The sequence below is a fragment of the Oryzias latipes genome, chromosome 24 (genome assembly GCF_002234675.1).
Source record: "Oryzias latipes chromosome 24, ASM223467v1".
Taxonomy (NCBI): Eukaryota; Metazoa; Chordata; class Actinopteri; order Beloniformes; family Adrianichthyidae; genus Oryzias; species Oryzias latipes.
In genome coordinates this window covers 22,259,827-22,277,325 of record NC_019882.2, presented here as the reverse complement: position 1 = coordinate 22,277,325, position 17,499 = coordinate 22,259,827, and the positions used below count along the sequence as shown (strand labels likewise).

General features: G+C 45.5%; 1 protein-coding gene across 3 annotated transcripts in view; it reads left to right on the top strand.

The window, feature by feature from the left end:
* Positions 1 to 2,976: 2,976 nt before the first annotated feature.
* The window catches only part of LOC101164771 (inverted formin-2), a 53,515-nt gene continuing 38,992 nt past the window's right edge, over positions 2,977 to 17,499 (top strand). The window contains exons 1-24 of one of the 3 annotated variants that reach the window (XM_023953035.1): positions 2,977 to 3,119; positions 5,076 to 5,216; positions 5,305 to 5,566; positions 6,253 to 6,368; positions 6,691 to 6,850; positions 7,687 to 7,720; positions 7,794 to 7,935; positions 8,426 to 8,558; positions 8,628 to 9,203; positions 9,282 to 9,412; positions 9,849 to 9,910; positions 10,277 to 10,379; positions 11,239 to 11,324; positions 11,404 to 11,504; positions 11,781 to 11,851; positions 11,993 to 12,100; positions 12,193 to 12,263; positions 12,364 to 12,484; positions 12,561 to 12,725; positions 15,319 to 15,406; positions 15,484 to 15,606; positions 15,682 to 16,209; positions 16,819 to 16,872; positions 17,163 to 17,380. In XM_023953035.1, coding sequence (XP_023808803.1) covers positions 5,088 to 5,216; positions 5,305 to 5,566; positions 6,253 to 6,368; positions 6,691 to 6,850; positions 7,687 to 7,720; positions 7,794 to 7,935; positions 8,426 to 8,558; positions 8,628 to 9,203; positions 9,282 to 9,412; positions 9,849 to 9,910; positions 10,277 to 10,379; positions 11,239 to 11,324; positions 11,404 to 11,504; positions 11,781 to 11,851; positions 11,993 to 12,100; positions 12,193 to 12,263; positions 12,364 to 12,484; positions 12,561 to 12,725; positions 15,319 to 15,406; positions 15,484 to 15,606; positions 15,682 to 16,209; positions 16,819 to 16,871 — 3,363 coding nt within the window. In that variant the 5' untranslated portion in view covers positions 2,977 to 3,119; positions 5,076 to 5,087 and the 3' untranslated portion in view covers position 16,872; positions 17,163 to 17,380. Of the gene's footprint in view, positions 3,120 to 5,075; positions 5,217 to 5,304; positions 5,567 to 6,252; positions 6,369 to 6,690; positions 6,851 to 7,686; positions 7,721 to 7,793; positions 7,936 to 8,425; positions 8,559 to 8,627; positions 9,204 to 9,281; positions 9,413 to 9,848; positions 9,911 to 10,276; positions 10,380 to 11,238; positions 11,325 to 11,403; positions 11,505 to 11,780; positions 11,852 to 11,992; positions 12,101 to 12,192; positions 12,264 to 12,363; positions 12,485 to 12,560; positions 12,726 to 15,318; positions 15,407 to 15,483; positions 15,607 to 15,681; positions 16,210 to 16,818; positions 17,081 to 17,162; positions 17,381 to 17,499 lie in introns of those variants that run through there. The other 2 variants (XM_023953036.1, XM_023953034.1) reach the window with 2 other exon arrangements.

Sequence of the window (17,499 nt, the reverse complement as noted above, 5' to 3'; positions counted from 1 at the left end):
CTAATTCTTCAATACTGATCATTACTCTTAGCTTTGGGTATGGCTCTATTCCGTGTTCCTAATTCTCTTTTCTCTCCCTCAGACTGATTCTCAAGTGTTTCTCTTATGATGTTGTCATTTGGCCTTGGCTGTTGTCTGAACTCCTCATGAATTTTCTCCATCTGTCCATGTAGTTCTCGGCTTTATTTTCCGCCACACTCTGGCTCTTGCTAGTCTTCTTCATCCTTTCTTCCTTCATCTTAATCACTATCTCTTTTCCAGTGCTGTTGCTGTTGTCTCTGCGCTGGAGTATGCAGAAATGTTGCTCCCCCACCATGCGCCCCTCCCTGAGCGCCGGCAGTTAGAGTGAGCCTGAGTGCCTCCCGTTGGATATCTGTCATTCTTCCTTCCACATTCCAACTTACCTGCAACGCGTAAGGAGGGGGCCATAATGCTCACTTAACTTTGTGCATAAGAGGGGGGAGGTGGAGCAGAGAGAGAAATGCTGCTTAGACTAGATGCTGATTGGGGAAGGCTTCTGTTGCCTCCCCTTTGCTCCTCCCCTCTGGGGGTAGAGCGTCTCCTGTCTCCTCAGTCCTAAGTTTTCCCTTGACTGGTAGACTTCCTCCTTTTCTCACCATCTGAAGAGCTGCCAGTCTGATGAGATGAATGAGCTGTCTTTGTTCATTTTCTTCTTTCTGTTCAGGATCCTTCCGACACTTTTTTCTTTAGTTCTTGACTTTTACTTACTGTTTTCCTTACTTCCTCTCGCCAGTATTCCACAATTTCCGGCAACGCCCCGTCATCTTTTCACTCTCATTTTAATCAGTGCTTCCTTACCTTCCATTCTCTTTTAACTTTACCCTCCATTTTTACAGTTTTTTTTTAAGTGGACCGGTCCTTTTTTTTATTTCAAAATTCTGATATGTCATTTTACTTTTATTCTTTTAAACTATATTTCCCCCCGTGTCTATTTCATCATCAAGGACTCAGAGACTCGTTTACTTTTTTCCCCCCCAACATCTGCTTCCCCCCTTTTTTTCTTCTTCCACCATCTGTTTCAGGGGGCCCCAAAGTCCCCTAGGTTTACAGAAACCTCACAGTGTTTAAACCGCGTCCGGCCAAACATCAGTCTACGACGGGTCTACCATCAGGACTTGAACCCAATGTCCTGGAGGACCCGAACCTGCAGTTTTATTCGGGGTGGTGAACCCTGAATTTACACACAACTTTAGGGACTCGCACCCTGATCAATACACAATATTATTAATCTCATGTATTGGCAGACTCCAGGCTTAAACCGTCTCTCCTAAACTTAATGTATTCAATCGCAGAAATTCAGTAATGACAACTGGCTTCTGCTTACCTTTCTAGTCGGGCCCGTGGAGAGATGATGTCACATCAGGAATTGTCAATACAGGATGTCTGTTCAAAACCGATCACCAAGTTTCGCCAATCTCGTTACGGTCTGCCTACCAGGTCCTCGACGTTCTTCCCTCGCGCCTCTTCCAAGCCCCACATTGGGTGCCTAAACTGAAGCGTGGAGATTCTGATGGAATGAAAGCGCACAGAGGGGGGTATCCAATACAACCCAAAGATTTATTACCCTAACAATATTTCTAATACAGACATCTGGGCTCAATCAATTTCCCTTAATGCCTTTTACTAAAACAGGGCTCACAGCAGGAACACAAAGAGAGCACTGTTTTATGTAACCCTGCCCGGGTTACATAAAATCTAAATATGAATATGTAAATCCAGAGAGAGAGAGGGGGTACAGAATCTATTGTTCGATACACAATACAGAATCCGCCTGGTCAGTTGTCTCCCCGTCTTCCAAGGCCATTAGCTGTCACGTGACCATCTGCACAGAGAGAATCCAGAACACAGACTACAAAGAGTCTTCCCCCCACACCATGAGTGCCTGGTACCCACCACCACTACCTGCACTCCCATGTGTGTGCTCCTCTAAACTTCAGTGGGGCCTTTGTATGGCATGCATGATCTGCTGACAATGATTCTAAAACAGTTCTATGAGTTTTATATTCTTCAACAGGATTTATCATTATCCGGTTCCTAACCTTTATCAGACAGAAGTAAGAATCATTAGGTATCAATAAAGCACATAATAAATATGAATTACTTAATTATTATGTAAAAATAACTATTTTAGAAAGCAACATGGCAAATGCAGATCAGTTATTCAAAATATATGCAGATTATATTACTCATTTATATGATTAAAAAATAATACTATTTTGGTAAATTAGACATAACACTGTTTCAAAAATCTTCATAGCAATAATTGCTCAAGTATCCAAAATTAAAATATGTGCAAAATTACATTAGGAAAAATCATGAATCAATTTTTCAATATTTGGAGCAAGTGAAGTAATATCATTAGAAATCACTCAATTTAACCATTTTCAATAATTGATTAATCATTTATTATTTTTTTATTTTTTTATATAATAAGGTAATGCTGTAAAGTAAAAATAAAAAGGGTCCATATTCTGTCGAATGACCAAGGTTGGTATTGCTTCTTCTGCTGGATCTACAGCCGTTCTTCTGGGTTTAAACAGAGTTTATAGTTCTGTTCACTGTTGTGTCTGCAGACATTAGATTAAGGTCTATGTCCTTCTTTAGCTGATCAGCGGCGCTGAAAGTTGAGGTCAAGCTGTCTGCAGGGCAGAACTTAGCTAAAAATGATCAGGCTCACTTCAGACTTTGTATTATGAATCTGCAGTTTGATGTAAATAACAGAACAGGTAGGTTTAGCTCCTCCCCCACCGCTAGACAACCTAACGAGCTGAAGGGAGCGCCAAACCTCTGCACAGATGTTGCAGGCTTCGTCCCAGCAGCTCAGTTGTGCGTTGTGACGTTCAGCTCCCTCAGTCCCTCACGCAGGGCCACCGGAAACGCACCTTTTCCAACTTTAGATGAGTGTGGGGGCGTGGCTTAACCCGCCCCTGCTCCGCACCGCCCTCTTAGTCTGATGCCGGTCCGTTGATCGGAACCACGGAGAGGCACGCGCTCAGACGCGCGCGGAGAAGCAGCAAGTCAACGTCGGTATAACTGTCACCAAAGTTTAGACCCACAGCCTGAAGCCGTGACAACCCCCCCCCCGCATCATTAGCTGGGTGAGTACGAGACGGAGCCTCCCCCCCCGCTTTTTGTGCCGGTTCTGTTCGTCTCGGGGGGGGGGTTTAACAGCCTCTTGGGGAAAGTGTTTCTCTAAACGAATGGCACCGGGTCGGGGTTCGGGATCCGGTTCGGGACCGATCAAAAGTCAACTTTTCTTTCAAAAGTTGACTTCTAATATGAAAGTTTCATATTAGAAATTATTTCATATTATTAAAAATTTCTCCTCTTTTGTGGTCGTAACTAACTAACGGGATCTTTCCGGTCCAACGGTCGAACCCAAACGGTCTCATGACCCACTGATCGATGTGAGCCTTCAGCGGACCGTCGGTCTGTCTGCCGGTTAGTCAGCTGTTGACGCGCAGGTGTGAGGGGCAGCAGCTGGGCGGGATTTGGGGGTGTCGCTTGTTGTTGTTGTTGTTCCTTCCGGAACGCGGTGGAGGACCCGCACACACCCGTCTCCTATTTGGCAGCAGCTCGTCCGTCCTGAAGGAGTTTGGTGGCTGTCCCTCCACTGACCTGGACTTGTTGAAACACATCCACATTCCTGAGGCGCATGCGTCAGACTGTCTGCTGATCTTTCCTCATCGATAATTTCAGGGTGTTGCCAGCAGAAGTTACTGTCATTCTCACAAAACCCTTCAGCACATTCCTACCTTTTCCTTTCATTTGATCAAACTGGAATGTCGGCGGCATCCCATGGTGGTTTCTGTTTTCTAGAAGGGGGACCGGATGGTGTGTTCCAATTATCAGGGGAATTGGACCAATAAAGCCTCCCTGTTTTTTCCAGAGTACTGGAGAGGTCCGTCGTGGTGAAGAGAGAGCCGAGCCAGGAAGCAAAGGTCTTAATTTACTGGTTGATCTTGGTTCCAGTACTCACCTATGGTCATGAGCTCTGGGTCATGACCCAAAGAACCAGGTCCTGAATACAAGCGGCTGAAATGAGCTTCCTCCGTAGGGTGGCTGGGCGCTCCCTCAGAGATGGGGGGGGGAGAAGCTCGGTCACCTGAGAGTTCGGAGTAGAACCGCTTCTCCTCTACATCAAGGGGAGCCAGATGATGTGGCTCGGGCATCCGGTCTAGACGCCTTCATGGGGAGGTGACCCTGACATGTCACTTTGATAGACACCCTGACGAAAACGGAGGACATGCGGGACAGACCATGTCTCTGGACTGGCCTGGAAATGCCTCTAGACTCCCTCAGATGAGCTGGAGGAGGAGGCTGGGCATCTTTGACTTCTGCTCCGTCACATGGTCCTGGATAAGTGGAAGAAACCTAAGGATGGACAGCGTGTTTAGGTTTTGTTGAATTAATCCAAGTTATTCTTTTAGTCATTTAGAATCTTCAGGATTATCTTACTTTCATTTTTTCAGAAAATGCTGTTCTTCCTGTGTCAGCATTTCAAATCCTCTACAAACTCCTAAGTTGAGATATCAGATGTTTGCTAAAAGCCTGAATGTGAAAGCTTTGAAGACCAGGAGAGGTGAACCGTAATGCCTGCTCCTCCAAACCCTCAAACTCTCATTTCTTCATCTGACGGCGGTTCTTCTCAGATCTTCCAACACTTCCAACCAGTTGTCTTCTGCCTTTATTGTTGTCATTCATTGGACGGCTTTTGGACACAGTCATTCTAGGAATGTGCAACAGTAGAGCATTGTCTCCTCTATGATGATGATATCAATGAAGACGTCCCATTGTGACTGAGTGATCCAACCAGAGCCGCAGGTCAACTGGAACCCTTTTCTTGTAGACAGGCAGCCTCTGCACACATTCCTTCCACAGCACACACAACAGCAACTCCAGTTCCTTGCTAGAGGGGCATTTCCATCCGCACGCTGCTGGCTGTGGCTTTTTTGTAATCAACAATATGTGCAGTTTTACAGCCGGTCTGTCTGCTTTTGTCTGCAGCTGTGAAGTTCTCAGAACACTGAAAAACGTTTGTCTCTTCTCTGCAGGCTTCCATCATCATGGCTTCCAAAACCAAATGGGAGGTGTTAAAGGGCCGTGTAACCAAAAGCCCTTCTTCAGACGCAGACGCCATGCTGGAGGCAAACATGGAGAACGCCGAACCTGAGCTGTGCATTCGCTTGCTGCAGGTACAGCTGCTGGCTCCTCCCTGATTCTGACACTGTCCAGGTCTGAAGCTCAGAGTTCTTTCAGTGATAGAAACTGCCGTGTATCCAGGTCCCTACAGAGGTGAACTACTCAGGTTTGAAGCGCCGTCTCGAGTCCAGCAACGAGTCTTGGATGGTTCAGTTCCTGGAAATGCATGGTCTGGATCTCCTGATGGAGGCGCTGGAGAAGCTGTCGGGTCGTGGCTGTGCTCGCATGTCGGACGCTCTGCTGCAGCTCACCTGCGTGGGATGTGTTCGTGCCATCATGAACTCCTCCTCAGGGCTTCACTTCATCCTGGACAACCAGATTCATATCAGGAACCTGATTCAGGGTGGGTGAAGACGAGACGGCCGGTTCTGTGGGTCCAGAACATCACTGCTAACCCTAAAGATGCATGTTTGCACAAAGGGCACAGCAGAAGTACCGCAGGAACAATCTGAGCTCCACCTCAGGTTCCTCTGTGCTTTAAATCTGAATCTAGAACAGGTTTCTGTGGATGACATGTTATAGGCTTAGTTCTGATGTTATTCAGAATCCTTTTTTTTTTTTTTTTTTTTAGATTTTATGAACATTTATTTAACTTTCAGCTGTATTAGCATCAGCGGCTTAAGATAATTTTCTGGCTTTATGTTTGTTTTGTATGCTTCTATTCTTATATATTTTTTAAATGTTTTCATATTTTTTGTGCAAAATTTGGGTTTATCCAAATTTTTAACATTTATTGTTTGTTTCCTCTTCAGATTTTCCTTGTAATGAAGCTTTTGCTTTTTAACTGGGAGACTTTGTAGTCTCAGAAAAGATCTACTTTGTAGATTTCAGTGTGAAATCATCTTTTAAGTGTCAGAAATAAGCTTCAGCTATCAGCATCACAAATTGTTTTTGCACTAATGGCACTATAATAAAAAAGCAAAGGATTTAATGATGGCTACTGCACCAAGACACGTGACTAGCTTGTTTTCTTCTGACCTTACGGAAGTTCAGATGGGTTTTTTTCACCCCTGCCCTGCTTCTCTGCAGCTCTGGACACGTCTAACCTGATGGTAAAGAAGCAGGTGTTTGAGCTGCTGACGGCGCTCTCTCTCTTCCACCCTCGGGGATGGGAGCTGACTCTGGATGCCTTCAGCCACTACAAGGTCACACCTCATCCTCCTCCTGCTCCTTCTCAGCCATCTTCTGTTTTCTTTACTTTGCTCTTCAGCGAAACATCTGATCCCTCAGAAACCCCTGCCCAGATGTTGGAACACAAACCTCCTCAGCTGCACATAATACCTGTTTGTTTTGGACAATACTGCATAAAACCATTTCTCTATCTAAGGCTCCTCTTTCATGGCGCAGTCCTCAGCTCCATCTAATCCCACCTTTTTCCTATCCACCTTTTCAAATTCTGCACAAGATAAAACAAGCCAAGTGAACCCATGTGTGTGTGTGTGTGTGGTCCTCTGTGTTTGTGTCCAGAGCCTGAAGTTGCAGCAGTACCGCTTCAGCGTGATTGTGAATGAGCTTCAGGCCACTGACAATGTGCCATACATGGTGACACTGATGACCATGGTCAACGTGCTCCTGTTGGAACAAGAGGAGCTGCTCAGCAGGAACAGACTGCGGCAAGAATTCATCGGTACGCTGTCATTGCTCACACGCTGACTATCCCAGTTAAATGAGGAGATCTGGGCCTAAAACAGGGCCGGTCTTCTCAGCCATCTCATCCTGTCCACCCAGAGGTTCTTTCTGAGGGATTTACTTTTAGATGATGGGGGAAAAAATCCAGACTATTTTTCTGTAATTTATTCAGGCCATTAAGAAGCATTTTAACGAGTTTTGACAACATTGGGGCCCATCATCAGGCTCTGCATTCAGTTTCAGAAGACATTTTTGAAGAAAAGCAGCTGGAGGCATTCAGAACATGTAAACTGATGTGCAGGACCGACATCAGTGTGTGTGTGTGTGTGTGTGTGGAGAACACAGATGACCAAGAGTGTCCAGCCAATGAGAACCTGCTAGAACGGGGAATATTCTGGATATGCCCCCCCCCGCCTTAGTTTATTGTTAAGCACAGATTCAAAACTGAGGTTGTGTCCGTGTCTTACACAACAGTTGGGGGTATCGAGTTTGGGGTCAGAGAGGACTAGAACAGGGCAGCCAAACTGAGAAACAAAAACTCTGGAGCATCTGTCATAAGACCACAGGATCGGGTCAATGGCTCCAACAACAGAATATGGATTTTGGCTTTTAACGGTTCCAACAGGAATGGAGGAAAACAGACAAAACTGTCTCAGAGACGTTCTGGAGAAGCTCTTGCTAGCTTTAGTGCAGCTCCTGAATGGACTCCTGCAGATGGCGGCACACACAAAACGTTGTTGTGTCAGGAAACCTGGAGAAAAACCAAAGCATGTTTGTCAGACTCATCTGTCCAATCATTGAGATTTAGTTTAACTGAAAACTGTAATATTCCAGGTCTGCAGCTGTTGGATCTGCTCCACAGAATGAGGTATGAGCTCACCTTCTTCCACAGTCCAGCTGCTTCCATCAGAACGGGATGCATCTCTGTTTTCTGTCTCCAGGGAGACGGAGGATGTGGATCTGAACATCCAATGTGATGATTTTCAAGATTCTATGGCAGAGGATGAGGAGGAGATGGAAAAGCTGTATGGAGGGATTGACATGAGCAGCCATGAGCAGGTCTTCACTTCACTTTTAGCTAAGGTATGGCGTTGGAACTCCTCTCCTCCTCCATGTCTTCACACTTGACCTAACACTCCCTTCATGGTAAATGGGGGATATTTATAGAGAGCTTTTCTACCTGCTTTGAAGGCCCAAAGAGCTTTACAGTCACACACATTTACACATACTGATGGCGGCTCCAATGGCGCCAAACTCAACCACCAGGACCGATGTGGGGCTCAATGTCTTGCCCAAGGACACTTTAAAACATGCACGTGCAGGGCGGGAACTGAACCTGTGACCTTCCAATCGACTGCACTACCACCGCCCCAATTCATCACCATTCCACTAATTTCACACAGAATATCCACAGGTTTGTAGTTCAGCGCAGACATACCCGCGGTCTCTTGACGCAGGACTGTTGTTGGTTATTTAGCCGTGAAGCTAGATGCGACAAAACATGTTAAACTTTTGCTGCAGAGAATTCTCAGAAACTACCATCACATCCTGTCGTTGTCTGGTTGGTGTCCAGGTGTCCACCAATCCGTCTGGCGTCCACCTGCTGTCCATGCTTCAGGCCCTGCTGTTGGTGGATCCGGAGAGATGCGACATATGGTCGGCCCTGGAGAATCTGGCTGGACGAGCCACGCTGCTGTCTGACGAGTGTGAGTCTGACTTAAGCATCAGTCCCCTGGTCTGATGAAAGAGGATTTTACCTGACTCCTCTTTTCTAGCTCCATCCGATTCTGCAGCCTCTGTCCTGGAAAGGCTCCTCCCTCAAAAGCCCTCTTCAGCCAATCACAGGGTCCAAACAATGGACAGGGCGATTCAGGCCCAGCTGCAGGGCCCCCTTCCTGCTGCTGACCCCACATCATCACCCTTACCTGGCACAGGTGCTCCTCCCCCTCCTCCTCCACCACCCTTACCTGGCACAGGTGCTCCTCCCCCACCTCCCCCTCCTCCCCCACCACCCTTACCTGGCACAGGTGCTCCTCCCCCACCACCCTTACCTGGCACAGGTGCTCCTCTCCCTCCTCCTCCACCACCCTTACCTGGCACAGGTGCTCCTCCCCCTCCCCCTCCTTTACCCGGCATGACTCCCCCTCCCCCACCACCCTTACCTGGCACAGGTGCCTCTCCTCCACTGCCTCCTCCCCCTCCAACGTCGGGGACCATCATTACTGCTCGTGAGGCTCACGTTGTTGGCAGCTCGCCTTACTCCCCCTCCTCTCACATGAGCCCTGTCCCCTGCCCCAGCCTTAGAATGAAGAAGCTGAACTGGCAGAAACTTCCGCCTAGGGTGGTGACAGGTGAGCTGGTTCTGGTTCTGATGTTAAATGGCGTCTATTGAGCTGGATTGGGACAAGAACTCTTCCGTCTGTTTGTAGATCATCAGTCTTTGTGGACTTTGGATCCTTCAGAGTTTGTGGAGCCAGATTACTGCAGCATTGAGCAACTTTTCAGCTTCCCTCCGACTGAGACCAAAACCAGAACCAAAACCAAAACTGAGCCCAAACAGGTATTGGATTATTTTTTTTAGTCATTCTTTGTAAGAAGACAGATGTACTGTTGGGTGTGCAGCAATAGCTGAGGCACATCTGATGCTGCTCTTGTAGCTCCTTTTCAAGCCCCTATGCCAAACTCTATTAGATGATTCATGAACAGCGTAGAGGCTCAGAGTTAATGTCGAAGGTGGAGGAAGATCCACCCATTGCACAGTTTGAACAGTGGATGCTTTTATGAACAGGTAAAGACGCTTGAATAAACATTTGTACAGACTACTAGGACACTAGATGTTTGATGTGACGTATGCTGCCGACGCTTCAGCAAATGCTGAGAAAGCCGGCCTGTCTCGCTGTCATGGGATCTCCTTTAAGGAATGACCCAGCCAAACCTCTGGACCATGGAGTGGTGTCTTCACATTTTGGCTTTTCACACCATCTGATATGTTTCAGATTTCCTTCATCGATGCCAAGAAAAGCCTGAGCCTCAACATCTTCCTCAAGCAGTTCAAATGGTGAATTTTCCTGTCAACACAAACTCACCCGCACCTGTTACTCTCCACACCCCGCCTTACCTGTTCTAGCCAGCAGACACCTGATAGCCCACATCTACATGTGCTGATCTCTAGTTTTCCACCATGTCTTCACAGCTGTACCGTCTCTGTTTCTGTTGACCTTCTTCATCACACAGAGTTCCACAGTATTTATTTCAACTAATAACCATATGAATTTATAATATCTAATCCCCCAATTAAACTAAGTTTTGCATTGACCATATATCTGCAAAATCCAGAATAGTTAGTTTAGAAATGTCGGACTTTTTCATGAGCTGGCCTCAGCTGTGGTTTAACAGCCGTCTCCTTTGTGTTTCTCACATGCAGCTCCCATGTGGAGTTTGTGTCCATGATCCAGAGAGGAGACAGATCCATGTTCGATGTGGAAGTCCTGAAACAGCTGAAAAAACTGCTTCCAGAGAAACATGAGGTCAGAACTTTGTAAACCAGAAGGTCGAGTTTGGTTCAAACAGGTTTACGCTGCAGAAGAACAATGATGAGGTTTCCAAACCAAAAAACAAACTATACTTTATGTCTCGGACTAGAAGATTTATTCATGACACACATTTATTCATGGATGTGTTCATTTTAACAACCACTTAGTAAGTGATTTTTGAAATGAAATAACTCAAACAGAGACTTTGACTACGATTCATAACACTTTTGTTACAATCGATACAATCGGAGCTGTAACTGTGATGGTGGAGGCACATGAGTCAAAGTGTTTCCTTCACATGCAGATAACATTTCTGAACACAAACACTTGAACTGTCTTTTCATATCCCTGATTGGCCTGATTGAGCACTACCCCCCCCCCCCTCGACTAAAGTCCCCATCCAAAGCCTTTGCTACAGTGCTGAAGGAACTAGAAAAAGAAAAAAGACTCATCTATTTGTCTTTAGATTTATAAACTGAACGTTCATTTCAAATGCTGAACATTTCTCTTCCTCTTGTGTCTTCTTTGTTAACTGCAGCAAATCCAAACTAAAGGGTTTTACACAAAAGTCTGACAATCCTCATGAAATCCACTCGGTGCAGAGATTCTCTATTTGCCCCAACATTGATGCCTAGCTCCTTTTGTTCCTTCTGTTCCCCAAAGACTTGCACACTTAAGGTTCTTTTGGGTCTTCTAATGTTCAGATAGGAGTGTAGATCACATTCTACAGTGAAATCAATAAGGTTTTAGGTCACTTGTCCCATTCCTTTATAGCCAGCAGCTCTGTGTTCGCCTGCTGTTTGTTTCTTCCCCCCGTCTTATAGTAAAGGTCAGCTGCTTTGTTCATCTTCAGGTGGAAAACCTGAAGTCTCACCAGGCGGACAAGGACAGGATGGCAACTGTGGACCAGTTTTACCTGCAGCTGCTGGAAGTCCCAAAGTATGAGGGAGGGGACAGTTGTGAGTCAGGTCCTCTCAGCGAGCTGTGCAGGTCCACTCATGTGTGTTGTGTCTTGCAGTTACAAGCTAAGGGTGGAATGCATGCTGCTGTGTGAGGAAAGTGGCTCTGTGTTGGAAACGCTGAGACCCAAAGCTGAACTGCTGGACCGAGCCTGCAAGAGTCCGTTCAAACACGCACACACAACTGCATGCACACACTTTAACAGGCACACACAAATAGACAAGCACACACAGACACATGCCCACTCACACAAACATTTATGCACACACATGCTGATGTACGGTCATACGGTGTGCACTCGCACACACACAAGTGCATACAGGCACACCCACATAAACACATATCATCCACGTCAGCACACACACGTGCGTGCACTCATCAACAGAGCTGGTGTTTGTGTTTTGGAGCTCTAATTGGAGTTGTTGTGTTCTTCAGGTGTGAGGGAGAGCACCCGGCTGCCCAGCTTCTGTAAGCTCATCCTCAGTGTTGGAAACTTTCTTAACTACGTGAGAACCTTCTCTCAAATCTTTTTTATATACCTGAAGCTTCCCACACACGACCAAAAGTTATTATAGCGTGACACACACATCAGAAACCGTGAGGACGGACGGATGGGGTGGAGTGTTCACTGTGGCTCTCTCTGTCAGGGAACTCACACTGGGAATGCCGAAGGTTTTAAGATCAGCACTCTGCTAAAACTGACAGAAACCAAAGCCAGTCAGTCCAGGATCACGCTGCTGCATCATATCCTGGAGGTACCAACCGGAGACTTTGCTTGGACTGCTTCTGAGAAATGTGTGCACTCCCAGAGACCCTAAGTGACCACTGGTGTTTGTGTGACTGTCAGGAGGTGGAAAAAAACCATCCTGACCTGCTGCACCTGCCTGAAGACTTGGAGCTGTGTGAAAAGGCTGCTGGGTAAACTGACCACTGTTCAGGCTGCTTTCTGCTGCTGCATGAATGTCATCATTAACCACAGGAGTCTCAGGTGAAAGCGTGTTCTGCTCTGTGTGTACAGAGTGAACACAGAGGCCATCGAGGCTGAAGCAAACAACCTCATCACTCGGCTGAAAAATTCCCAGAACGACGTATCTTCTTCCTCTGAAGATATAAAGGAGCAGTACTTGTCCATTATCCAGGTGAGACACTGTGGACTCCACCCCCCACCAATCATGTGTGTCAGACATGTCTTCTTCATCTGTTGTGTGACTGCAGGACAGTCTGAGGGCGTGCCAGCAGCTTCAGCAGGTGTTGTCCTCAATAGAGGGCAGGAAGCGTGACCTGGCTGACTACCTGTGTGAGGACGGCAGCAGGTTTTCCTTGGATGACCTCTTTGGCACCATTCGGACCTTCAGGGGTCAGTTCATCCAAGCCATTAAGGTGGGTTACAGTTAAATAGGTGGGTATTGGCTCTTTTGGAGAGTTCTGTTGTAGCAGGTAACCTTAATAAAGTTGGTTTTTATGTAGGTATTTATTCTTTTTTCAACCTTCCTGCTGTCACATGGCTCATGCCCACAAAGCAAGCATGCTTATATTTGGACAAATTTTTGCACATGACAGACATGTTTATATTTGGTTATTTTGCCGCCTTATGCACTGAATTTTTATAGCAACATGCAGCTGCATCATAGTTGACTTGCAGATTTTTCCTGCTACACTTCTAACAGCATGGCTGCTCTCACCACAGCAAACAAGTAAGGACTTAAAGCTGATCCTTGGTACAGTCCCACCCCTGTCTTCTCCTCTGTTCTCCAACGTTCTTCTCTGTATCTGCAGACCACAGCTCTTCTCTCTAGATCCAGTCATAGACTTTCTCTAGACCTGCAAAGAAGCAATGCAGCCCCTTCTGACCTTCTCTGTTCTTCTCCAGAAGTTTCTTCAAAGCAAATTTTACATCTGTGGTTCTCTGTCTTGCATGAAACCATACTGCTGTTCACAATGTCCTCTTCTGGCTTCAGTCTGGCTTCTTTTACTCTTTCCAATGACTTATTGGTGACTCATCAGCTGTTATTCCTCTATAGTTTCTCTGATCATCTTCTTATTCTGCTTGAAAATGGAACCAGAGAGTTTCTCCTCCGTTCCTCTCCAAGATCTTCTTAAACAGTCAGAAACATACAAACATCTTCTAGACTCTTCCAGACCTCCACAGGAATGTTCTCAGGACCAACTGTCTTTCTACTCTTCCTCCTCTTATTCTTCCTGATCTTTGGTATTTCCTGCTCTTCTTCTCCTCTTTGCTCTCTGACAAGTTCTTCATTCATTGGGTCTTCAAAGTTCTCCTTCCATCTTTCCATCACACTTGTAGAACCTGTCAACACATTTCCATCTCTGTCCTTGATCATCCTAACTTGATGAACATCTTTCCATCTGTTTCTCTGTCTCACCTGTACAGATCCTCCTCTCCTTCCTTTCTGTCCACCCTGTTCAAGTCCTCATTCGACCTTTATTTAACCTTTACCATCTCCCTGTACACCTGCCTTCTTTCAGAGTTCCACTTCTTCTTAGCAAACGTTTTCTCCTTACCAAACTCCTGAACTTCTTCAATCCACCACCAAGTCTCCTGATGTAGAGGACATATGCAGGACATACATTAGATTGTTTATAATATACTTTACGTTGTTTAACACCCTTTGTGGCTCCACCACCACTTCAATGTTACTGGTAAACAGAAAATGGGTCCCATGTCTGTGGTTTCCTTGGTGACACCACCTCCACCTGTGAATGCCTACATGGGGTCCAAGAAGGACCAACCTATAGCAGCAGCATCAACCACTTCAAGAGGCTGAACAAAGTGATGAAGAGGTCTGGCTGTGTTCTGGTTGCTGCTCTGGAGCTGATCATCCAGAGAAGGAGCCTTCATTAGATTGAAACGGTGGTGGAAAACCTCCACCATCATCTTCATAACACGATAACTCAAGCGTCTTCAGTCAGAGCTTTGTTCAGCTGCAGGAGATCCTCCTCACAGCTGTGATGAATCTCTGCAGGATGTGATAAGAAGACTTCATGTAACACCTGATTTACCCTCAGGGATTAATAAACTATTCATAAACCTACTTTAATTTGACATCTCCACTATCCTTTTACCTCATGGGGTAGCTAATGTTACTACATTCACATGGAACCCAAACTTGGTCTGTTTGCTGTCTGCCCATTTGTAATCTAAGTAGCCCACCGAGTCCCTATGTGGGACCCCACACATGTTGACTGGGTAACTCTGAATAAAAATTGTCTCTTGGAGCCCATTGAGCTGACTATTGCTGTAATTATTGGGGTATATAAATAAAATTGAATTGAATATAAGAAAAGATGGAAACTCACCAGTGGACACCTTTTTAAAAGCAATATATCAGATGGCATCACTTCAGATCTGAAAGTTTAGACCAGGCATGTCCAAAGTCCGGCCTGTGGAGCAAATGTGGTCCGCATTCAAATTTCCATCAGCCCGCAGGTTCCTTTCATGAAATCAATATGTGGCCCCCAGCTCTGTTGAATAACTGTATGATTTTTTGATTATGGTTGGCTAAATTCTGTTATTAACCTTAGTGAACCTGTGGCAATAATGTCCCAGGACCCTTCTGTGATTCTTTTTGGCTCATTTCTAAAAAAAAGAAAAATAATAACAACTGTGTTCCGGAGATTTGGGACATTTAATTTGATATTGGGAAACAAGGGGGGGGGGCAGGTTTTCAGTTTATTTCATTAGCCTGCGACGAAAGCACAGATGCAGACTGACACCACTCGGTTATTATTTGAGATGACACGAATGTGAACGCAGAGCCTTAAACGCCAAATGATCAACACCATAGTAGTTTGTACTTCTGAGATGGCTGTTTTCATGATTTACATTTAGATGTGAATATTTATTGTTGGGCAGAAATGTTCTTATCAGCAAAAATTAGCAATCATTATTTTATCCAGTTATCTGCTGACACCAATGTTTCTGATGTGATTGTGAACTCTTTTCATTCATCAGGATAATGAAAATCGAAGAGAGCAGGAGAAGAAGAGGAAGAAACGAGAAGAGGAGAGAAAACTCAAAGGAGAACCAACCAACCAGATCAGTTAGTCTGCAATTCCACCTTAACACAGGCTGCTGCCGAGCAGTAAGACACAAACGTTGTTTGTACTCATTTCTCAGTTAGGAGGGATGTGGATAGGCAGGACGAAGGCTGCATTGTTGATAACCTGCTGGCTGAGATCAGGAAAGGTTACAGCCTGAAGAAGACCAGATCAGGAAGCAGAAGAAGCGGCAGATTCCAGGGTGAGGACGACTGAGATGGACATCAGACATTTGGCGCCCGTTGTTCTCATTACTGATGCTTGTTTCCGTCTCCAGGACGTCCCACTGTAAGGAGGATGACAGATGTTCCTGATCCTATAAGGGAATCTTGTGAGTCCATACAGACACTTGAGGTCTCCGCAGATCCAGAGCCAAGATTACCTAAACCTGGCAAAGAACAGGACCAGTCTGACACCTCCACCCAACCCCAGATGCCCTCAGAGAAGCTCCTGGTTTCCACAGATACAAAACCTGAATCTGCAGAATCCAACAAAGATCCTTCAAGTGCCGAGAATTTTTGTGCAGCTGTCGCTGCTGCTGCTGCTGAGACAGAGGAGGATCAGAGCCAGGACAAAGCCCAGGTCTCTGAGGCTAATTTGGGTTCTGACACCGTAACAAGAGGTCCTGCTGTACGGGAGGAAGTCCAGCTCAGCACAGAGGAAGGAATCAAAAGACAACACTCCAACTCAGAAGAGTCAACACAGGAGGATGACTACGAGCTGATCGCCTCCTTAGAAGTGCCAAGCACCAAAGAGGACCAGACCGGCAGTCCAGGACCTTCAAAGACATTAAAGGCTAAATCAGGTAGAGTATATGGTGAAACGAAAGCAGAGAGATGAGACCGATTAGAAGGGTCTCCATGAGGGAGCAGACCAAAAACATTTGGGTCCTTTTTTTTAGATCTGTGCAGATATTTCATCTTAAAATCAAAATATTGGCCAAAATGTGAAACTGCAGAAATTAAACAGATTTCTAAGCTTTTCTTATTTGTCTTTACAAATCTCCACCCAGCTGTGCTTGCAGCTGTGTTCCCTCCATCCTCTTCCCTGCCTGTGATGTGCTTTGGTTTGACCTCAGATGCCCTTCCTGTCACAAGCCTCTGCGTTTACCTGGACTTGTGACACGAACAGACTAGATTGTGGCCCCTCGTGGTTGCATTAATCCCAATAACTCTCATTTCTCCACGAGGGTCCACATTAATAAGCAGTGGACACATAGAAGAGTCAGGTTTAAGCAGAAAAGGTTTAGTTTTTACTGAATAATGAGGCTTATGAGTCACAGTTTTTTTCACTGTGCTTCATTTGACCTCTATAACTTGTGAAAAATTCTTCTCATGTTTTTTCTGCTAAAGATTCTATGTGCTTTGCAGCCTTTATAACCTCTCATGTTCGTTGTTGCTCCTTTTCTGCGCAGGAGCAAAGGTTCGGGGCAAACATTCAAAAAGAAAGACCTGCGTTCTTCAGTGATGTGAGTCAACACACCGGAATGATTGTCTGAACAGGAAACCTCACTGTCTGATGATGACTAAACTCAGCTAAAGCAGCATGGAGACAGCATCCTCAAAACCAATGTTCCTGGTAGCAGACGTGGCATTTGTACTTCTTTAATTTGAATTTGCCTTAAAACGTATAAACCGTTCAGACATATATTTATAATAAACAATTAAAGTAATGAATCGCAGCATATTTTTTGACAAATGTTTTTCCCCCACTCTTTTTATGTCTGTTCAAACACCTGAAATAGTTATTTTTCTTTAGTCACAGGTCAGAGGAGGGGAAATTGTGTCCTTGGCAACACAACTGATTGTAAAGAAATGTGCAAAATAAAAAGTGATGCTCCTAAACAACAGAAAAAATTGCTGTTTTTAATTCACCAAGGAGTAGTTTCAGACAGTGGAAGGGAGCAAAGCTTTGTATTATTGTGTTTGTCTCTCTCTCTCTTTTTTTTACACCGTTTTACTATTAGTATTCTGCATTTGGAAATAAATGTACAAAAATACAGATGTAAAGAGGCTTCCAGGAAGAGCATGGGCTGCCAGCACCGCCCCCGGGCTAACACACACACACACACACACACACACACACACACACACAC